The 20,853-nt window shown below is 39.5% G+C and overlaps 1 protein-coding gene across 1 annotated transcript in view; it reads right to left on the reverse strand.

Annotated features, from left to right (window-relative positions):
• Positions 1 to 7,119: 7,119 nt before the first annotated feature.
• LOC116220280 (nuclear GTPase SLIP-GC-like) overlaps positions 7,120 to 20,853 on the reverse strand; it is a 36,115-nt gene continuing 22,381 nt past the window's right edge. The window contains exons 11-17 of the mRNA XM_042707511.1: positions 9,716 to 9,895; positions 9,436 to 9,593; positions 9,226 to 9,355; positions 8,433 to 8,541; positions 8,195 to 8,328; positions 7,954 to 8,038; positions 7,120 to 7,761 (exon numbers count right to left, since the gene is read on the reverse strand). Coding sequence (XP_042563445.1) covers positions 7,706 to 7,761; positions 7,954 to 8,038; positions 8,195 to 8,328; positions 8,433 to 8,541; positions 9,226 to 9,355; positions 9,436 to 9,593; positions 9,716 to 9,895 — 852 coding nt within the window. The 3' untranslated portion in view covers positions 7,120 to 7,705. The remainder of the gene's footprint in view (positions 7,762 to 7,953; positions 8,039 to 8,194; positions 8,329 to 8,432; positions 8,542 to 9,225; positions 9,356 to 9,435; positions 9,594 to 9,715; positions 9,896 to 20,853) is intronic.

The raw sequence follows: 20,853 nt of genomic DNA on the forward strand, positions 1-20,853 counted from the left end.
GCAGCAGCCCTCAGCAGTGGATTTTCTGAAAGAGTGCCTTCTTGGCTTCTGTTCAGATGGAGCATTGGTGATGTTAGGTAGGAAGACAGGGGTGGACAAGAAGTTGAAGGCCAGATATCCTGCAGTGGTTGGCTGGCACTGCCTTAATCATAGGCTTGAGCTGTCTGTTGGGGATGCAGTCAAGAGCTGTGTGGAGATGAATCACTTCACCAGTTTCCTAAATAAGTTATATTGTCTTTGCAATCAGTCACCAAAACATCTCAGAGAGCTGGAAGAGGCTGCATCTGCAGTGGGCACACAGTTGTGCAAAATAGGGCGTGTGTTGAGTGTGAGATGGGTGGCCTCCTCTTTCAGGACTCTTGTCTGGAACATGTATGGTGCTTTGCATCAGCACTTTATAAATACCAGCAAGGATGCGACAAGAAGTTCAGTGGATAAGTCCATGTATCAGGGGCTTGCAACTAAACTAAGTTCAGCTGATTTCATCTTGAATATTGGACTTATGTTTGATACATTAGAGGAGCTGAAAGACTTGTCGAGATGGAACTGGAGTTCCTCATACGACGCTTTAATGAAGTGTTCTACTGGCTGCTCACAGAGCTCTGCCCGTCTGCTGAAGAAATTCATCACAATCGCCATGATGTGCGTGCTCTCGAGGCCTTGTGTTTTGCTGGTTTAGTTTCTTGTTGAGCCTTAGTTACATTTTTCTATTCTTTGTAAATAAATTCACGATTATTGTTATTCCTTTGTCTGCCCGTTTGTTAAAACTTTTTGTCATGTCATTATGCCCTAGACACGGACGTCACAGACACATCACAACACACACACCATAATGCCCCATCCAGATTAATGTCATCGGCTACACAGCTAGTGAGATAATGGTTTTCTTGTGTAGCTGTGGAAAAGGAACAGCATTTTAAGATGGAATGATATTTAGTCACAGTTTGCTTTAGAGGCACTTAATGGAAACTTCTAAAACTATCCTTGGCAGTTCAAAACTTAGTGAAATATTTTAAAATGTATGTTTGTAGTTTAGTGTTTAGGCTTAGGGGCCGTTTAGTGTGTGACAGTGATGTCTCATTATATCATCCAGAGGCGAACCACTGAACTGTCTCATTTTCTTAATAAAGATATATTTTGCATAATCATAAATGCATTTTGTTCTTCTTTATACTTGGTCAAAGTGGAGTTTGCCAGTAGGAATTGCTGTGTGCTTTGAGGATATGCATACCGTAATTTCCGGACTATTAATCTTGGTTTATACATTGATTTTGTTACATATCTGCAGCCCTGTGGTTAATACTCTGGTGCAGCCTGGGAATGCATTTATTTGCATGTTAGGTTGTTAGTAAGGCACACAGTAACTCTGCTAGGTAAAGCGTGAATGGATATCTCTTACCCTCTTTCACACATGAATCCCATTAATGTATCAGATATTTCAACATGGGATAGATAGCTAAATTGTATTTACACTCATTCTTCCATAATGATAAGGGTAAAGTAAAGGGTGTCCTGTATTCCCACCCAATTGCATTTAACAGAATGCTGAGTGTGAACACACCGCCAGAGGTGTAAAACATGCGAGTTAGCCGGTTAGCCTAGCTATGAACCATGGCTGTCAGTATTGTTTGAAAAGTACTGAGGACATACATGGGATTTTACATAATCCTACCTGTCGCTGGGCTATTGCGTGTCTGCCTGTGTTATTGATGAGCGTAGCCCAAATACAAACCACATTTAAAAGGTTATTGGAATTGTGTAGAGTTGAGCCTAAATGTAAAAAATTAAAAATCTAAATAAAACTTTAAGCAAAATGTCACCAACCCGGTGGTCTTGGTGTAATTATTAGCACTGCCACGTCCAGAGCCAGAGAATGTAGGTTTGAGTCCAGTGCAGGGCTATGCTCACTTATATAAATAATGGTTATGTGATGATTCATTTAGAGATGTCTGTATTCATCGATGTAGGTGTGTTCTGTATCATTTGTTCAACACACTCTGGCACAATTTACTGTGCACTACTTTCATTCCCATGTCTGATCTGTGTGGTTAATGCTTGCTCTGCTGCTGTTGAGCAATCACACTTCACAATCACATCTCTAGTTATTGTTGATGTTATTGTGTTAAGGGCACAACATGTATTATTTAGTGGCATCTAGTGATGAGGCTGCAGATTGCAACCCACTGAATACTTCTCCTTTCCAAGCATGTTGGAGAAGCTACGGTGGCTGGCAGGTGCCATAAATAGGTGAAAGGCCCTCTCTAGTGCGATCATTTTGATGCTTGCTCGGCCATGGTGGTGGCATGTGGGGTGAGCTCTCTGTGTGCATTCCTTTGACGGTTCAACCGCCAAAAGGTAACAGTTTTTAAAGAGCAGGTGGCCTACATTTCTAGAGTTTTCTGGATCCACCACAACGTGCACGTGTGTGTTTATATGTGAGTTTCCTTGGACAAGGACTCAGGCAAGACACATGAAAGACCTTCACACATGTGACCCCCATGGTTTGTTTGTGTGTGTGTGCGTGTGTGTGTGAGAGAGAGAGAGAGTTCTTTTGTGTACCTCTATATATGAGTTACATGTGAGTGTGTTTTTTTATTTGGTGATATTCATTAATTAATGAACATTCAGTTATCCTGCTGAATCAGATAAACCAAAACCCCTTTGTAAGAAAAAAGGAAGTTTATTCTGTGGTTGATGTAGCAATCTGCTTGCGTAAGAAAAAGGACGTTTCTTTTGTGGTTGATGCAGCAATCAGTCTTTATTCCAGTAAAGGGCAGTAACGAAGCACCTGGAAGACATACTCTGGATTTTTGGAGCTTGCAATAAAAGCAGTAACCCTGTTTTGGTCGCCTCATTCATCAGCATAACTACCTAAAACGGGAATAGATCAAGAAATACAGTCAAGAAACAAAGCATCAACACGATTAAAATTGGATTACCCGGTTTCTGCTCTGAGATTGCGACAAGTACCTAAGCAACTAGGCTAGGCTACTGTATTTTGTCATCCAACTGGTAATACTACAATGCCAGTAGAAAATACTTGGGAAGATAATTTCAGTTGTCATTCGCCAGACCAGGTGGTTGTACTTGTGTTAACCAGGAAATTGTGTAAAATGATAAAGAACAGTGTTGGGTAGGCTAAAGGTTGCTAGCTAACAGCATGTAGCTCGCTAGCTGGTAGCTAGCTATTAAATGGCAATCATCTTTGCTCTGATAATGAAGATGTTTATTAGTTTTCACCTTCCAGACGACATCGTTATTAACCCATCCCCTTCTGAAAATTAAATTACTATCTGTGCTTTTGGTAGGCTTTCAGTTTTTGAGGTGTGTAGGGGGACGGATTTTCTATTAGATATATGTAAATATCTCCAAACTGGAGCTCAGGCAGGGACTTCTACGACGTTACAGAAATACAAATATCAGCGGGTGCAGTAAAGGGATCACAGGTTCCCAAAATGTAATTTTTTTCTAGATATCTCTGTCTGGCTATTGTGGTATGGTTATGTGATGATTCATTTAGAGATGTCTGTATTCATCGATGTAGATGTGTTCTGTACAATTTGTTCAACACACTCTGGCACAATTTACTGTGCACTACTTTCATTCCCATGTCTGATCTGTGTGGTTAATGTTTGCTCTGCTGCTGTTGAGCAATCACACTTCACAATCACATCTCTAGTTATTGTTGATGTTATTGTGTTAAGGGCACAACATGTATTATTTAGTGGCATCTAGTGATGAGGCTGCAGATTGCAACCCACTGAATACTTCTCCTTTCCAAGCATGTTGGAGAAGCTACGGTGGCTGGCAGGTGCCATAAATAGGTGAAAGGCCCTCTCTAGTGCGATCATTTTGATGCTTGCTCGGCCATGGTGGTGGCATGTGGGGTGAGCTCTCTGTGTGCATTCCTTTGACGGTTCAACCGCCAAAAGGTAACAGTTTTTAAAGAGCAGGTGGCCTACATTTCTAGAGTTTTCTGGATCCACCACAACGTGCACGTGTGTGTTTATATGTGAGTTTCCTTGGACAAGGACTCAGGCAAGACACATGAAAGACCTTCACACATGTGACCCCCATGGTTTGTTTGTGTGTGTGTGCGTGTGTGTGTGAGAGAGAGAGAGTTCTTTTGTGTACCTCTATATATGAGTTACATGTGAGTGTGTTTTTTTATTAGGTGATATTCATTAATTAATGAACATTCAGTTATCCTGCTGAATCAGATAAACCAAAACCCCTTTGTAAGAAAAAAGGAAGTTTATTCTGTGGTTGATGTAGCAATCTGCTTGCGTAAGAAAAAGGACGTTTCTTTTGTGGTTGATGCAGCAATCAGTCTTTATTCCAGTAAAGGGCAGTAACGAAGCACCTGGAAGACATACTCTGGATTTAGCATGCAGATCTGAACCAAAAGCATCTCCAACTCTAGCCATATATACGGTTTAAGACACCTCCTAAGCTTTTAATGTAATTGAGCTAGGCTTCAAATGCAAATAAGTCTGGCAACCTTTTGCTGTTCTGTATGATAATCAGGTTTCTCTGACTGAGATGGTTCTCAATTATGGGGCGCCGTTTGTAAAATGTTGCACGTTCGAAAATCCTGCTCAGTTTTGCTACATTTAGCATTTTCATATGGAACAAAAAGCACGACAATATTCGAATGTCACTTTTTCAAGCATTTAGAGAGAAATTCATGTAAATTCATGCGATAACTTTTCCAAGGATATTTTTTGGCAGTAACACAAAGTTGTTGAATAATATAAATGTTTCATCTAAATGTAAATGTTAAATATAAATGTAAATGTTAAATATAAATGTAAATGTTAAATGTAAATGTTAAATATAAACGTAAATGTTCAATGTTATATATAAATGTTAAATGTAAATGTTAAATGCTAAATGTAAATGTTAAATGTTAAATGTAAATGTAAATGTAAATGTTAAATGTTCAGTCTACATGTCAGATTTGAAGACTGAACCTTACAATATTTACGGTAATTGGCTTTCATAGTTTTCACGTCACGTCAGAATTACCAGCTTGCTGGCAAGAAAATACACTCCACAGCTGTCTACCACTGGAATTTATACTGGAACTGACCATCTTTCATTCAAGATTATTTATTATATCCGCTTTAAAATTGTCTGACATAGGTAGTAAAATGCCAGACAGTTGTTGCTCGGTTGGCTGTTCAAATCGGCGAGGAGACAAGCCCGGCTGTTTCCAGCTGATTGTAGACGTCTTCTGGGTCAACTTTTCTCAGGCGGGCAGTAAACTAGCCTTCTTTTTGGAGCTTGCAATAAAAGCAGTAACCCTGTTTTGGTCGCCTCATTCATCAGCATAACTACCTAAAACGGGAATAGATCAAGAAATACAGTCAAGAAACAAAGCATCAACACGATTAAAATTGGATTACCCGGTTTCTGCTCTGAGATTGCGACAAGTACCTAAGCAACTAGGCTAGGCTACTGTATTTTGTCATCCAACTGGTAATACTACAATGCCAGTAGAAAATACTTGGGAAGATAATTTCAGTTGTCATTCGCCAGACCAGGTGGTTGTACTTGTGTTAACCAGGAAATTGTGTAAAATGATAAAGAACAGTGTTGGGTAGGCTAAAGGTTGCTAGCTAACAGCATGTAGCTCGCTAGCTGGTAGCTAGCTATTAAATGGCAATCATCTTTGCTCTGATAATGAAGATGTTTATTAGTTTTCACCTTCCAGACGACATCGTTATTAACCCATCCCCTTCTGAAAATTAAATTACTATCTGTGCTTTTGGTAGGCTTTCAGTTTTTGAGGTGTGTAGGGGGACGGATTTTCTATTAGATATATGTAAATATCTCCAAACTGGAGCTCAGGCAGGGACTTCTACGACGTTACAGAAATACAAATATCAGCGGGTGCAGTAAAGGGATCACAGGTTCCCAAAATGTAATTTTTTTCTAGATATCTCTGTCTGGCTATTGTGGTATGATCTGTGTTTGATGGCGATCGTAATTGAGTAGGTTGCACTGCTCGACGATTTCCACTGTTGGTCGACACATTTTGCCCGCAAGGTATCCCTGGTAGTGTTACTGAAAGCTATGAATTACCGTAAATATTCTAATGTTCTGTCGTCAAGTCTGACATGTAGACTGAACATTTACATTTACATTTACCATTTACATTTAACATTTACATTTAGCATTTGATATTTGTATTTACATTTAACATTTACATTTAACACTTATATTTAACATTTATATATAACATCGAACATTTACGTTTATATTTAACATTTACATTTAACATTTACATTTATATTTAACATTTACATTTAACATTTAACATTAACATTTAGATGAAATATTTATATTATTTAACAACTTTGTGTTACTGCCAAAAAATATCCTTGGAAAAGTTATCGCATGAATTTACATGAATTTCTCTCTAAATGCTTGAAAAAGTGACATTCGAATATTGTCGTGCTTTTTGTTCCATATGAAAATGCTAAATGTAGCAAAACTGAGCAGGATTTTCGAACGTGCAACATTTTACAAACGGCGCCCCATACTCAATGGCCTACCCCATTCCCATACTATGATTAATTGCAGTCACTCACACCTCAGTTTGCTTCCTGACCCCAGCGGTCAGCGGAGCAAATCTAGTGTGGGGGCCTTTCCTTTGTTACTATGATAAGATTACCATTTTGGATATTATGCTGGCCAGCTTTTGGTGGTCACAACAGCTGCTTGATCATGAATCTCATGTTCACACACAGGATATACTGTAATTTCTTACACCTTGTTTACAGAGAATATAAAAAAGACTGAAAACACACATTTAGCACTTTGACAAATCCAAAAGGGTCTATAAAGCAACTAACAAAATAACGTCACTGAAGTTAAATCACAGAGACACCTCCACATTGACGCTCATTAGCCTACTGCATCTACGGAGACATCAATTACTATATGATGTAGTCAGTAACAGCCTATCCACCCACAGAGAACAGGAAGAGAGAGAGGAAAATTGAATTGAAAGCCTTTATTTTCATCGTATTTGCATACAACGCAATTTGGAATCCGTAGTCAATTATGTCCTGGCGGCTGTAGACGTAGCTTGCAATGCATATCTCGAAAACGAGTACAAAACGGTATACACAAAACACCACCCTGGAAAGCAAGGAGCCGCCGCATCTGTGCGCGCCGCCATTTTGACATCTATGTGTATATTGGCATAAAAAACGTTTGAGCACAGAAATGTTAAATGAAGCATAAAATGAAAAGTGAAAATAATACATAATCCATTGAATAGGCAGTAGGTTTATAGACAGTAGTTACATTAAAGAGATTCACTGCAACAGCACGTCTGAATTTTAATTATGTAATGCCAAAGTGAGTAATAATCAGCTAAAAAGGACAACTTTTCAGCCTCTTCATTCTGCACTTGTAATGAAGCAAACTCTACTAACGGGATCTACATTTATTTTTAAACTGGGTCATGTTTTCAATTTAATTCAATGCAATTTAATTTATATAGCGCCCAAACAATACAATTGTCTCAAGGCGCTTTACAGAGCCCAGGGCTTGTTTTCTATATCTAACATTCTTACATTATTAAAACATTTAAGTGCCAAGCCTTTACAGAGTCCAGGGCCTGTTTTTCTATTTCTGACACTCTATGGCATGGCTACATAAAAACCCACTCTTCAATAGATTCTTGGCGCTGTTATTCATCAGTTAGGGCAGATAACATCTCCAGTGCTGCAATTTCAATGCTGACATCTACAACAAAGAAGAACACAGTCAGTCGTGTTTTCTCGTGTGATTAATACCAGCTGTATGATCAGACCCCTGAGAAAGCATTTTGATCAGAATTAAAAACATCAGTGTCCAAGCAAGGCTTTGGAATGTGACTTTACTGTTCAGGCAGATGGATATAGATTATGATAAAGATCTGTGGAGATCCTGACTTACCCAAGCTAAACGGGAAGTTGGATTCAGTCAGTGCATGAGCCATAGCTTCCAGTAGGTTCTCTCTCAACATGATCTCGATAAGTTTCTTGCAAAGAAAGAAAAAAAAAGATTCAAGTCAAACAAACATTTGGTTAAATATTCCCGAAGTAATCGATTCACCTGAGTAACTGAATCTTCCTAAAGAATTCCGAAATCCTAAAGAATTTTCATTTTTGAACTTCACATGTAAAAGTGAACAAACCGTCAGATTTCTGAACGAAACCAGCATCCTGTTCTTTGCTTTGTTGAACATGGTGTGCTTCAGTGACTCAGTATGTTGTATCAGTACTCTCTGCTTCACCAACATGGATCTCGTTCCAACACATTCTTCAGCCTCTGCAACCAAACAAGCAACCTTTGGTTTATATTACCGAAATTACATAATCACATAACTCTTCAAATAAGTCTTTCTGGAATTAAGCACAAATCCACTGACTTACTGTTGTAGCCAGGAAGCATCTCTTCTTTGATGGTATCTGTGATTGATGCATATATTTCCTTCTTTTGTTGCGCAATCTCTCTATATATCATACGCTTCAGTTTGCCTTCCTGTATATTTTCATGAGAAATCAATTAAATATTGCATTCAGAAAACATTATTGGTTTCTTTTTTTGGCTATCTATTAATCAGCCTTACTAAAGTAACACCAAATTCTAGTTGAAAAGAGGAACACTTCCATTCAGAGCCTCTAAAACAAGTAATTGTGAGACTGTGAAGAGTGTTTTAAGAAGCATGGATTTCCATTGTCCTCCCTTACTATCTTGCATCACTTAATTTTGTAATAATTTTAGCATTTCAAAACAAGTTTAACACTTTCAGTACACTTTGTTGTCTAGCAAAATGACAACATAATGCATCGTTAAGTGTAGGTTTGTGCAGTGGTGCGAGAGTACTAATAAAAAAGTACTAGAAGGCCAACAGAAGTTTCCAAATGAAGCAATAAGCCACACTGCTACACTGGGAACATACATGGCAACTTCACTAAAGTTAAATTAATTTGTGGAATGTTTATTGTTTCACCACACTAGTCAAATGTGGGACACATAATCGGAAAATGTATTTTACAAACGAATGTTGAAGTGTGTTTCCCCCCATAGCCATTAGAAATGGTACTTATATGTTTATTGTACTTATAGCATATTGTGGCCAGTTTTTCTTTTTTTTTACCTCAGTGTTTGGTGATATATTTACCACAAAGAAAGAGATAGAGCGGTGTAAACACTCTCGCTTACCTCAGCTTTTAAGAACCTCAGAATGTGAGTCATTGCGGCAGGGTTGCTGTAGCCCTCAGTGACACTGATCGAGAAGATACTGAATCGTTTGACCTTCTCCCGCACTGACAGTCTAGTTTCCCCTTTATTTCTGAACACATAACATTGGACATGTCACACACAGAGGTTGTGGATGAATAACACTTTTAAGACTACTGTCACAATACTTACGGGAACAAGGCATTAAACTTTTCATTGATGCTTTCATACATAATTTCAGCCAAAGACCTGTTCAGGTCTCTTGTTTCTCCATCGTTTGACCTGAAGTAACCTTTATTTCTGCACAAGGCTGATAGTGTCTGATGGTATCCACGTCCATTTTTTTCAACCTAAGGAAATTATAGTGAATGTTTAATTCTTTAAATGTGTGTGGATTAAAGCATGGTAGATCTGTAGCAGTTTTAAATATAATACCATAAAATAACTTAATCTGCCAAGTAGTAGTGCTTACTGGTACATCCACGTTTTTCTTGGTTATTTCAGCACATTTCCTCTCTGACTTTTTAACTCCATCTGAGAGGTACTTCTCCAGTTCATCGTAACATGGCTCTAAATGATCAAACCGTAGACATTTCAGTTCATCGTCCAGCTTCTTCCTCAGCTCATTGTGCAGCTTTGCTTTGTCCATATTCTGAAACACATACCACAGAACCATCTGAGTTTCTCCTCAAGATAAGACTAATTTACAGACAACACAAGGACACCTTCATTAATGGTGACACTTACCATCTCCTCATTGTTTTCTTTGGATGTCTGTATGAGGGACAGGATCCCTGTGGCACTTGTAAAATACTGTGAGGCCACTCTGTTTGTGTGGCTGTGGTTAAACCTTCTCAGCACCTCTCTCAGCTTTGGTATCTCTTCCAGGTTTTTTTCCAAATAAAGAAATAAAGAAAATACATAGTGTCTTTGTCAGCTATACTTTTCACATTGACAAGTGAATCTGCTTAGTTTGCGCTCACTTCATGAAATACACAAACTCCCTTTATGGGTGATGATGAACAGCACACACTCCTCTAATGGAAAAAAGAGACTACTACTAAGTACTAAAACTGATGATGCTCTACCTGTGTCCTCCTGTTTCAGATATGGCTTCTCTGAGCAGAACTCCCGTGAACTTACAGTAAACACTGAAATGCTTTGGATGTAATATTTCTGAAAAAAATCACAATAGGTCAATCAGCCAGCTGTATGATCAGAAAAATATTTTACAAACACCTCCTGGGTGAGAGAAATACCTGGAGTTGACACTGTTTTTCAAAGGCTTGTTTCACTCGATTCTTGGCCATGTTATTCCTGTGCTGTATGCATTTATGCTTTCTCTCTGACTCCTGGGAAATGGGGAGAATAATAAATCACTTTTTATTTCATCTGGCATAGATCTATCATCTAATGAAGTGGTGTCGGTTTGTATCCGTTTTTCACTTACATTGTCCGCTGTGATTTGTAGATCTTCATTTTTTAGTCTTAAGGGATGTGAAAATCAAATGTCATATTTGTAGTTTTCAGCATACTGTTTTAAACCTAATAACCTAATAAACCAAACTTATAGTATGCTGAACACACTCTTTAGTACTGCATACACTTACATAGAACAAAAATGGAGGATAAAAAATGAAAAAGACTGACCTTAATGATCTCATGTAAGACTGGGGATCAATATTATCAGTTTTGGTGCAGATGAAAGTGATGCCAGTGCATGCCCCTCCCTGAACCATATCTGTCATGCTGCTCTTCAGGATCTCCCAGGCTGCCTTGTCAGATGCGGCTCGATTGATATCACTCACAACCCAAACAGCTGTGCACTCCCTTAACATCTGGGAAAAAAGTTATTGTTTTTGGTGTTTGTTTGGTTTACTTTAATGGAATAGATTTCTCATTACAAACAACTAGTTCAGTATAATCCAAACGCGTTTTATCTATTCAATATGAAAAATAAAATAGGCGCCTGTAGCTTTATAACTTATAACTAATCAGTGTATTGAAACTATAAACTATATTTTCTCCCAAAAAAAAAAATTCACTTGCCAAATTTGACATTTTTTCATGTAATTGGAACCGGTAGCTTTGCTAAAATGATAGCATGAATACATATGAATAATAATAAATGTTATCAATGAATTCGTATATGAATGTAAAAAATGGTTTGTTTAATGATGTCACACCCTGGTTCTCTCCTGCTGGTCAATCTATGTTGGGTTTGTTTATACTGCTGTCCCTCAGTTAACCTTGGTAGTCAAATCATTAACTGCACCTGTTTTAGCTTATTCTGGCTTTCTGTTTTGTATCAATACTCCTCATTTTCACTTGTTTGATTGGGTGTGGAATTGTACTGTCAATATGGTGTCTAAACCTGAGGTCTGACACAAGAATCCTGTAAGTAACTAATTTGCTTCATTCAAATAAGTTGTGCGCTAACCTGCACATGCATCCAGAATCTCCTTCAGTTTGTGACAAAAAGCACTACAGTGAGCACTTACTGATTTCCACATCTCGTCTCTGGTCTGATTACAGTCTCCATTTCCAGGGAGATCAACTAGCACGATGTTCTGTAGAAGCCCTTTGTGATCTGGCACTTTGATTCTCACAGTCTTCACTACTGGCCAATAGAGTCCCCCAAGATCAGACTCTTGATGTTGAATATAAGGCCTGATTTCTTCAGAGAGATCTGAGGCCTGTTTGAGCATGGAATTAGACTTAGAAGGTAATAATTTTTCACAAATATGAGCTGTAAATAAAGTAACTTGAACTCACATACAATTACAATTTACAGCTACAAGAACTGTAACTTACCTGAAACTTTGAGATGGTTTTAGTGGTTAACCTGAGCAGGGCTGCAATAACTGTTGAACGATCATCCTTCATCAGTTCATCAAAGCTTTTTGCAGTTGCATTCTCTCCATACAGTGCTTCGATCTTGTCTTCTGCCATTTTGCAGATGGTTTCATCCCTTTCCTCATGTTCTGCTAGAAAACCTAGAAGGCTCTTTAGCTCATTTTCCCAGGCCTACAAATGAACATGAAGTATTTTTCAGTATTCATTTTAAACGTAGGATGTGAGCTGTTACATTACAGTATGACAGTGGTAATGTAACAGTTGTAAGAAACCTCTTTTGAGATGAATTCAATAGTTGCTGTGTACTGGTCTCTCTCAGACCCAGCCTCCACTTGTATGATGACTGATGTACAGGCATCGAGTGTCCCTGTCGGTAACAGCTCCTCCTCATCTAGGATGGCATTTATCAAGGAGCTTTTACCATCTCCCGTCTTTCCAAACACACCAATAGTGGTTTTTTGTATCGTTTTCTTTAGCAGATCTGCCATAATGTCCCTGGACACAACAAACAAACAAGTCATAGATAAATAGATAGATAGACAGATACATACAAATAAATAGATAGATAGATAGATAGTTTGTTTTAATTAACAGCAGATTCAGGAAAATATTATCATGCATGTTAATTAGTGCTATTTTACTGAAACAGGCAATGTACCTGATGAAGTTCATAAATTTTGTGTTGGTCTTGGCATGGTGGATGATTTTCTCCTCAAGTCTGTGTTGAACCTGTGCCATGACTTCTTGTGCTTGCTGTATGGCTGCAATCTCTTTAATCTCTATAAATGAAAAGACCATAAGACCATAAACAATATCTGTTCTTTGACAATTACCTGTAGTGAGAGTAAATGTGAAAGTCCATGTCTTTTTGCCAGATCTGACCACAGTATCCAGACAGGTTTGACTAATCGTTTAATCTAAGACTCAGATGAGAATGATTGTGAATGGATTGGATGAAGTCATAGGGCTGTTTGGATATGTGCAAAACCAAAACGTTCCAAAACTAACAAACCATCGTGTTGATCTTGTTACTATTCAGCTATTACCATTGCTTGATTATTTATCACCATAATTTAATTTGTGGAATAGATGGATGTGACACATTTATGGAATGATGACACTATCAGTAACTTGTCTGTTATGGGACCATATGGTAACCCACAGAAAAGCCATTCTTCATTCAGAACAGTCATTTTTTAATGGAAGCGATTAAACAAATAATTTATCACAGGTTCCTACCTCCTGTTCTCTTCTTCTTCCATTCTTTGTCTTTGTGAGAATCACTCTCTCTTCCTCTTTTTGCTTTCTGTTTGCTCTCTGGAAGTAATGAGCCCCCTGGTATCACCCCAATTTCCTCACAGGTGAGATGTCTTCTCCCATTCTCTTCCATCATCTTGTCTATCTTCTCAAAGAGTTTAAGGACCTGACTGAATCTGTTAATCTCATCAAATATTTGATGCCTCATCTTACACTCCTGTATGATCAGGCCTAAATGGTCTTCATTTTCACCAGCGTAAGATGTAATGACATGCCGCGCACTTCTAACAGTAGTTAGTACAATGGTATAGTTCATGGCCTCATCGCTGAACAAGTTCAGTATGGCTTTCACTTTGTGTCTGTCCTCCTCTGAGAAGCTGTCAGGCTGCAGCACCAGTAGAAATACATGAGGCCCTGGAGCAGACAGGGCCACACACTCTTTCACTGCCACCGAGAGCTCATGTTGTGTGTGTTGGGGATGAAACAGGTCAGGAGTGTTAATGACTGTGATGGGTCTTCCCTCCACCTGTCCTCTGACTCTCTCACTTACATGTTCTTCACAAACCTCAAGGGCTTCAGTCTGAAATGCATCTCTTCCAAGGATGAGGTTTCCCACTCGACCATTGTCCAGTTCATTCTTCCCCAGCAACACAAGCCTCACTGCAGAAGATTAAACCAATTGCAATATAACAGTATAACCTTCATTCACAATTAATCTAAACCACTGGAATTAAGATTGAGCTAAATTAAAATTCCATCTCTTGAAGAAACTATGAATTTTGGCCTATTTATCTGTTATCTGTCGAAAACAGCCTCCGTTCAAATACGTGCTGAAATAACCAGTCCCTCCAAGATTTTGCAATTCGTTTGTAGTTTTTTTGCAATCAAAATGAAAAAAAAAAAAAAAAACCATTGTGAGAACTTTTGTAATTATTGTTTCTCTCAATCCAGGTGCTGTGGTGTTCTGAGTTGCAGGGGGTGGAGACCACAGACTCAATTTGTATAGTTGATTTCGTGGCATATAGGGGCTCTCATGTACCAACTGAGACAACCGCGTCATACACTATGGGCCTATATCACGTGTATTCATGATGTTCAAGTGTAGCTAAGGGAACAAAGGGTGCGTTCAAAACGGGGTAAAATGCAAACTCTTGTGCCCCCTCCATACAGTGATGAAATTCTCATAACATCAGCTGTAAGAAAATGTTTAATTTATAAGGCCTGAATCGCTTTTGTGGCATAAAGGGGGTGACATATAGGCTACCAACCGCGTCACTCCGTATAATTTCATGTAGCATATATTTCCGTAAGCTATTTAAATGGGAGAAATCCATAATTACTGCAATAAATCCGTTAAAGTTGACATGTGTAGGCTAATCACCTGACACCAAAGGACTGGGACAAGCAGTGGCAGTGGTTGAGACAGACTACGTATAACTTTACACCACCATCAAGAGGGCAGAAGAAGCGGGTATAAAAGTTGTAATTTAACTTTAGGCGTTGTTTTCCTCTATTTTATGTGCAATTCATGCAGTAAAGGATGGAGTTAATAACTTACTGTTTGGCGGTTAATTGTTGCTTCTTCTGCTTCTTCTTCTAGCTGTTTTGTTTAAGCTTATGTTCAATGTAACTGAATAAGAATTTGTCTGATAGACTTTTGCTTTGGAACTTCCAAACGCATTTAAGTTCACCTTGTTCAGGTGACGACGAAATGAATTACTCAGGCTATGGCATCGGGTATTAGCTTACATGTACAGGACATTCTACATTCCAAACCAGACCTACAAGTAACACCTCTCGCTCAAGTTCGCGGAAAATGAAACTTAAATTCAGCACATTGAACATAAGTGTAAACCAGTTGTCTGTAGAAGAGCTAAGCTTCCTGCCCAAGTTCCCCGAAAACGAAACTACTACATGGCAGCCAAAGAGATGATAAATGATAAACCCTTATATTATAGCTTGCCCTTTCACCAGATGACTACAGCTCCTTTATAAAGCTCTCTTGAGTGATCGTCCTTGAAAACCGAAATCCAACAGAAGTGTTGTGGTTGATTTAGCTACAAAGCCTGACACACCCATATCCACTGGTCTTGTGTGGCAGGCTTTCCAACCTCGTTGCCTAGCTTCCACTACCACTTTTGCATACATAAGTTCCCTCTTTCAAGCGCTTCCTCCAAAGGGATTTGTTAAATCAATAAAGTAAACGATGTGCTCACACTTAGAATACAACAACATGTCTGGTCTCGTAGTAGTCACAACAATACACTGAGGAACTTGAAGTTGTCTACCGACATCAGTCACCATTCTCCAATCCCGCACCCATTTTGTTTGAACATGCCTAGTGCCCACTTTTCTGCTCCTCGCTCTCTAACAAAAGAAATCCTACTTTCCCTGTCATTAACCAGTGAAGAGTCAAACCAGCTCAACTTGTTAATTAAGGAAGCAAAGGCAGCTGGCTTTGTTATGTGTGCTCACTAGCCACTCTTTTGAACTGGCAGTTTACCGTATTCATCGCACCTGTATTCAAACCACATGTGCACTGCACACATACTTTGTTAAACAGAATATACAAGAATACCCTAACAGATTGCTCTCGTATACATACAATGCATTGATAAACAAAATGCACATTTAAGTGATATGCACGTTGTAATGATATGAACATATTGTAACCAATCACGGAAGTGTGGAATTTGTTATGGCTTCTTTATTAAACACTTAACACAACACCCAGTCAAAATGGCACGGGCTTTATGCCCTGGTGCAAGTTACCACGAACAGACTGTGCTACAGTCACACACCTGCACAACCTCTGTCCCAACACATAACAACGACAGGTACTTAGAACCATAAGGAACATTGTTAGGGAACGTGCGCTAGTGCATCACATAGGGTATATAACACATAGAGTACAACAGTGTGCGCCCGCCGCACGGCATTATGGGGCGACTATGCCGGCACGTTACAATATAATGATTTGGCTATGTTCAGTTAAGCCTATGACCATCAGCTAGATGGCGCATGCGCAGAGCTATACTATATATTAACTGACAAAAAGCGTAGCAGAAGTTCTATTATGACAGAGGAACACAGAACCTACCTGAGCTGCACACTGGTGACCACGTGAGGCTGAAAGACAAAAGTAATACATGGACACAGAATCCTCAATGAAATTCAACCAAGGTCGTACAACAGACAGACAGAAGATGGCGCTGTACTAAGAAGGAATCGCCGAGATATCATGGCACCAGCTGAAGCAGATCAGAGGACTGATGCTGCTGCTAATCAACCTCAACAGAGAAGCCACCATCTGAAGCACCAGTTCCTGTACAGCAGGGGTTTTCAACCAGGGGTCCGTGGCCCCCTGGTGGTCCGCGACGGCATTGCACGGGGTCCGCGACATGAGCCTATGTTGATCAGTTCACCATTGACTTTTAAAATTTTTATAAATATACCTGGGCCCGTCGACATATTTATGTCTGAATAGCCAAGTCGCATTGCCCAAAATACTGATGTAGACCCATATTCAGCGAAGACATTACATTGACAGGTATTATAGGCAGAATATGTGTGCGGGGGGAGGGGGCGTGGCGGCGGTTACAAACATGAAAAAGAAGGGTACGGGACTGTAAAATGTTTTGGGAATCACTGGCACATCAGTGGGCCGTGGATTACTTTCTGGTCAGAATGGTGGTCCCTGGGACAAAACCAGTTGAAAACCCCTGCTGTACAGCATCGGTTCCCAAACTGGGGTACGCGTACCCCCAGGGGTACGCGAAGTGGTTCAGGGGGTACGCGGGGAGAAAATTTCGGCGATAACAGAAAACGGACGGAATTCGCAGAATGTACCGTTTGAAACAGAATTGCAACTTTCAGACGGAAACATCATTTTGTGCATCAAAATCGCCCAAATTACCCTGTATTTTGTCCTGCAAGGCTGTATTTCTTTCTTATAAACATAACAACGATCGCAACGATGAACAAGCATTAATTAGAAAACAAAACCACTGAGAAAATGTCACGTCTGTGCTGAACTCCGCTCCGGCCACGCCCCCCTATTCAACACAGACCTCCGTAGCCTGTCAAATGAATTCGCTCATCTTCCCAATCGCCTGCAAATAATGGGCCTCATTCTCGAACATTTTCTGAAGTTTCTTCTGAAATGTTTCTTACATGCTTCGGAAAAACAACGTAAGGAAAAGACCTCCGCCAAATTCATGAACGCTTGAAAATGTATTCCTACGCAGCAGAAGTGTTCTAAGCTGTGCTCCACCAGAAGAGTTTTCTTAAATTGAAAGCGCGTTCTCGTGCTCCTGAATTTGCATACATACACGCCCCGCCAGCTCCTTATAAGGGCACGCACGCAACCGTAGTGACGTGTGCGGTCGGAATCTACCGAGTCCACACTAAAGCAACTCGTAAGCGAGTCATGTCAAAGCGGAAAGTGAGCACAAGTAAACGCAGATCTAACTTACCGGTGCAGAGGTGGAGGTAGCCTACTGACTGTTGCAGGATGTAGATGTGTCCATTCTATTCCACTATGGCTATTTTAACGATTGAGTTTAGTGCTTATTCATTTATTCACTTACATTTGCAGTGTTCGTGTACATTCACATTTACATTCAGTCATTTAGCAGACGCTTATGTCCAAAGCCACGTACAAGGGAGAGAACAGTCAAGCTACGAGCAATAGAGACCTAGTGTAACAATAAATACTACTTTACATAAGAAATAGAAAAACGAAATAGAAAATGTGCAGGAATGTAACTGCTGTAAGTGCAAATTAAGCACTAGTCGAAGTGCCAGTTAGGAAGGGAGGTGCTCTCTGAAGAGTTGGGTCTTCAAAAGCTTCTTAAAGGTAGAGAGGGACGCCCCTGCTCTGGTGCTAGGCAGTTCGTTCCACCAACGTGGAACTACAAATTAAAATTCTGGATTGCCTTACTTGCACAGACGGCAGTGCCAAACGACGCTCACTAGACGAGTGTAGCATTCTGGTGTAGTCCTTTTATTTATTTTATGACATCACGGTGCCTCGTAGAATCATGACTATACATGTGAAACGTAATTGTTAATGATACAAATATTCTCGTAATTATTATTATTATAATTATTTTAATCCGAGGATGTCTGTAGAGTTGATGTGAACGCAATCACCAACGATTTCTCAGAAATTCATTAACACTTCTAACACGGAGAATTTTCTTAAATGCGATTCCTCAAGGAATTGCATTTGAGAAAACTGGCCAAATTACGACTGCTATTTCGAGTTCGGAAAGTCTTCTGAAGTTCAGAACAAATCCCAGATGAGAAAACTTTCATGAATGCCAAATGTTTTCCTAAATGCAATTCAGAAGAAATTCCTTCTTAAATTCTTCTTAACTGCGTTCGAGAATGAGGCCCAATGTTTTTTTAGTCTTCTGTTCTGTTGATGGCTGGCAAACAACAACCTTAGAAGGTTTGGGTCACTTGTGGCACATATTATTCACTCATTTTAAGCCATCAATCTACCTGTGGGTGAACAAAATGAGCCGAAACGGATTAAAACGGAATTAAAGTAATTCATAAAGTGTGTTTTTCAATCCTTGTTTAGTAGAAAAGTTATGAGTAATATGACATAATCTCTCTTTCAGTATTTAAGAGTTCAGAGTTTAAACTGGAATGCATTAAGAGTAACAGTTAAAGTCAAGCTACTCATTAGTTGAGATATGAGTGCTGTCTTGATGAAAGTATACTTTTATGTTAAGAAAGGGAGATGTAATGATATGAACATATAATGAATTGGCTATGTTCAGTTAAGCCTATGACCATCAGCTAGATGGCGCATGCGCAGAGCTATACTAGATGTTAACTGATGAAGTCGCATGGTTCATATTGTAAGCCTGTTGCATACTAGACGTATAAAGAACATTCTCTTCAAATTACCTCAACCTCTCGGTTTGTTTATTGAAGAACCTACAATACAAACAAAACAGGCGTGTGCACCCAAGTCTCTGCGGGGGAGAAGCTGATTGATGTTGAGGGTATGGTAATGTGATGATTAATATAGAGATGTCAGTATTCATCGATGTAGGTGTGTTCTTGTATAATTTGTTCAACACACTCTGGCGCAATTTCCTGTGCACTGCTTTCATTCCCATGTCTGATCTGTGTGGCTAATGTTTGCGATCACCTGCTGCTGTTGAGCAATCACACTTCAATATAACATCTCTAGTTATTGTTGATGTTATTGTGTTAAGGGCACAACATGCATTATTTAGTGGCATCTAGTGATGAGGCTGCAGATTGCAACCCACTGAATACTTCTCCTTTCCAAGCATGTTGGAGTAGCTACGGTGGCTGGCAGGTGCCATAAAAAGGTGAAAGGCTCTCTCTAGTGGGATCATTTTGATGTTTGCTCGGCCGTGTGGAGTGGTGGCATGTGGGGTAAGCTCTCTGTGCATTCCTTGGACAGTTCAACTGTCAAAAGGGAACTGTTTTTAAAGAGCAGGTGGCCTACATTTGTAGTGTTTTATGGATCCACCAGAACGTGCGTGTGTGTGTTTATATGTGAGTTTCCTTGGACAAGGACTCAGACAAGACACATGGAAGACCTTCACACATGTGACCCTCTTGGTTTGTGTGTGTGTGTGTGTGAGAGAGTTATTTTGTGTATCTCTATATATGTGTGAGTGTGTGTATATGTGTGAGTGTGTATGTGTGTGTGAGTGAGAGTTCTTGTGTGTATCTCTACCTATGTGTGAGTGTGTTAGTTTATTAATGTAAGGACTCAGGGTAGACGCATGGATGACCTCCACATATGTGACCACCACAACGTGTGTGTGTGTGAATGTGTCTGTTTGTGTGCGACAGTTTCCTTGGGGTAAAGACTCGGGGGAGCTGTGTGGAAGTCATTCGCACGTGTGACCAAAAGGTGTCAGCGTTTATACAAAAGCCACAGCCACAAATCAGTGTAATGGTGACTTTCAGTTTTTTTGGTCCGCGCTCAGTTCAGTTCTCCAAATGTGGCCCAGGGGCTCCGCCGGTTACCGTGTGATTTACTACCCCTCATTACCAGCGCATGTGCACTTATGTCACCCTACTCAGGCCCTGATGGACCAGGAGAAACTGCAGGGATTCATATAACACCCAGAAAGCAACAGACCAAACATACCTAAAACCTGTTTGAGAAACTATGAGAGTAAAATAACTGCCAAACCCTTCAAATCAATTGTGTTCACTCAAAAATACTCAAAAGTATCCTAACAAACAATATGATTATTCACTAGAACATTTGTTAATAAAATAACATTTTATTGGTTTTCATCTGGTGATATTCATTCATTAATGAACATTCAGTTATCCTGCTGAATCAGATTAACCAAAACCCCTTGTTTACAGAGAATATAAAAAAGACTGAAAACACACATTTAGCAGTTTGACAAATCCAAGAGGGTGCATAAAGCAACTAACAAAATAATGTCACTGAAGTAAAATCACAGAGACACCTCCACATTGGCA

This window comes from Clupea harengus, chromosome 4 (assembly GCF_900700415.2).
Source record: "Clupea harengus chromosome 4, Ch_v2.0.2, whole genome shotgun sequence".
Classification (NCBI taxonomy): domain Eukaryota; kingdom Metazoa; phylum Chordata; class Actinopteri; order Clupeiformes; family Clupeidae; genus Clupea; species Clupea harengus.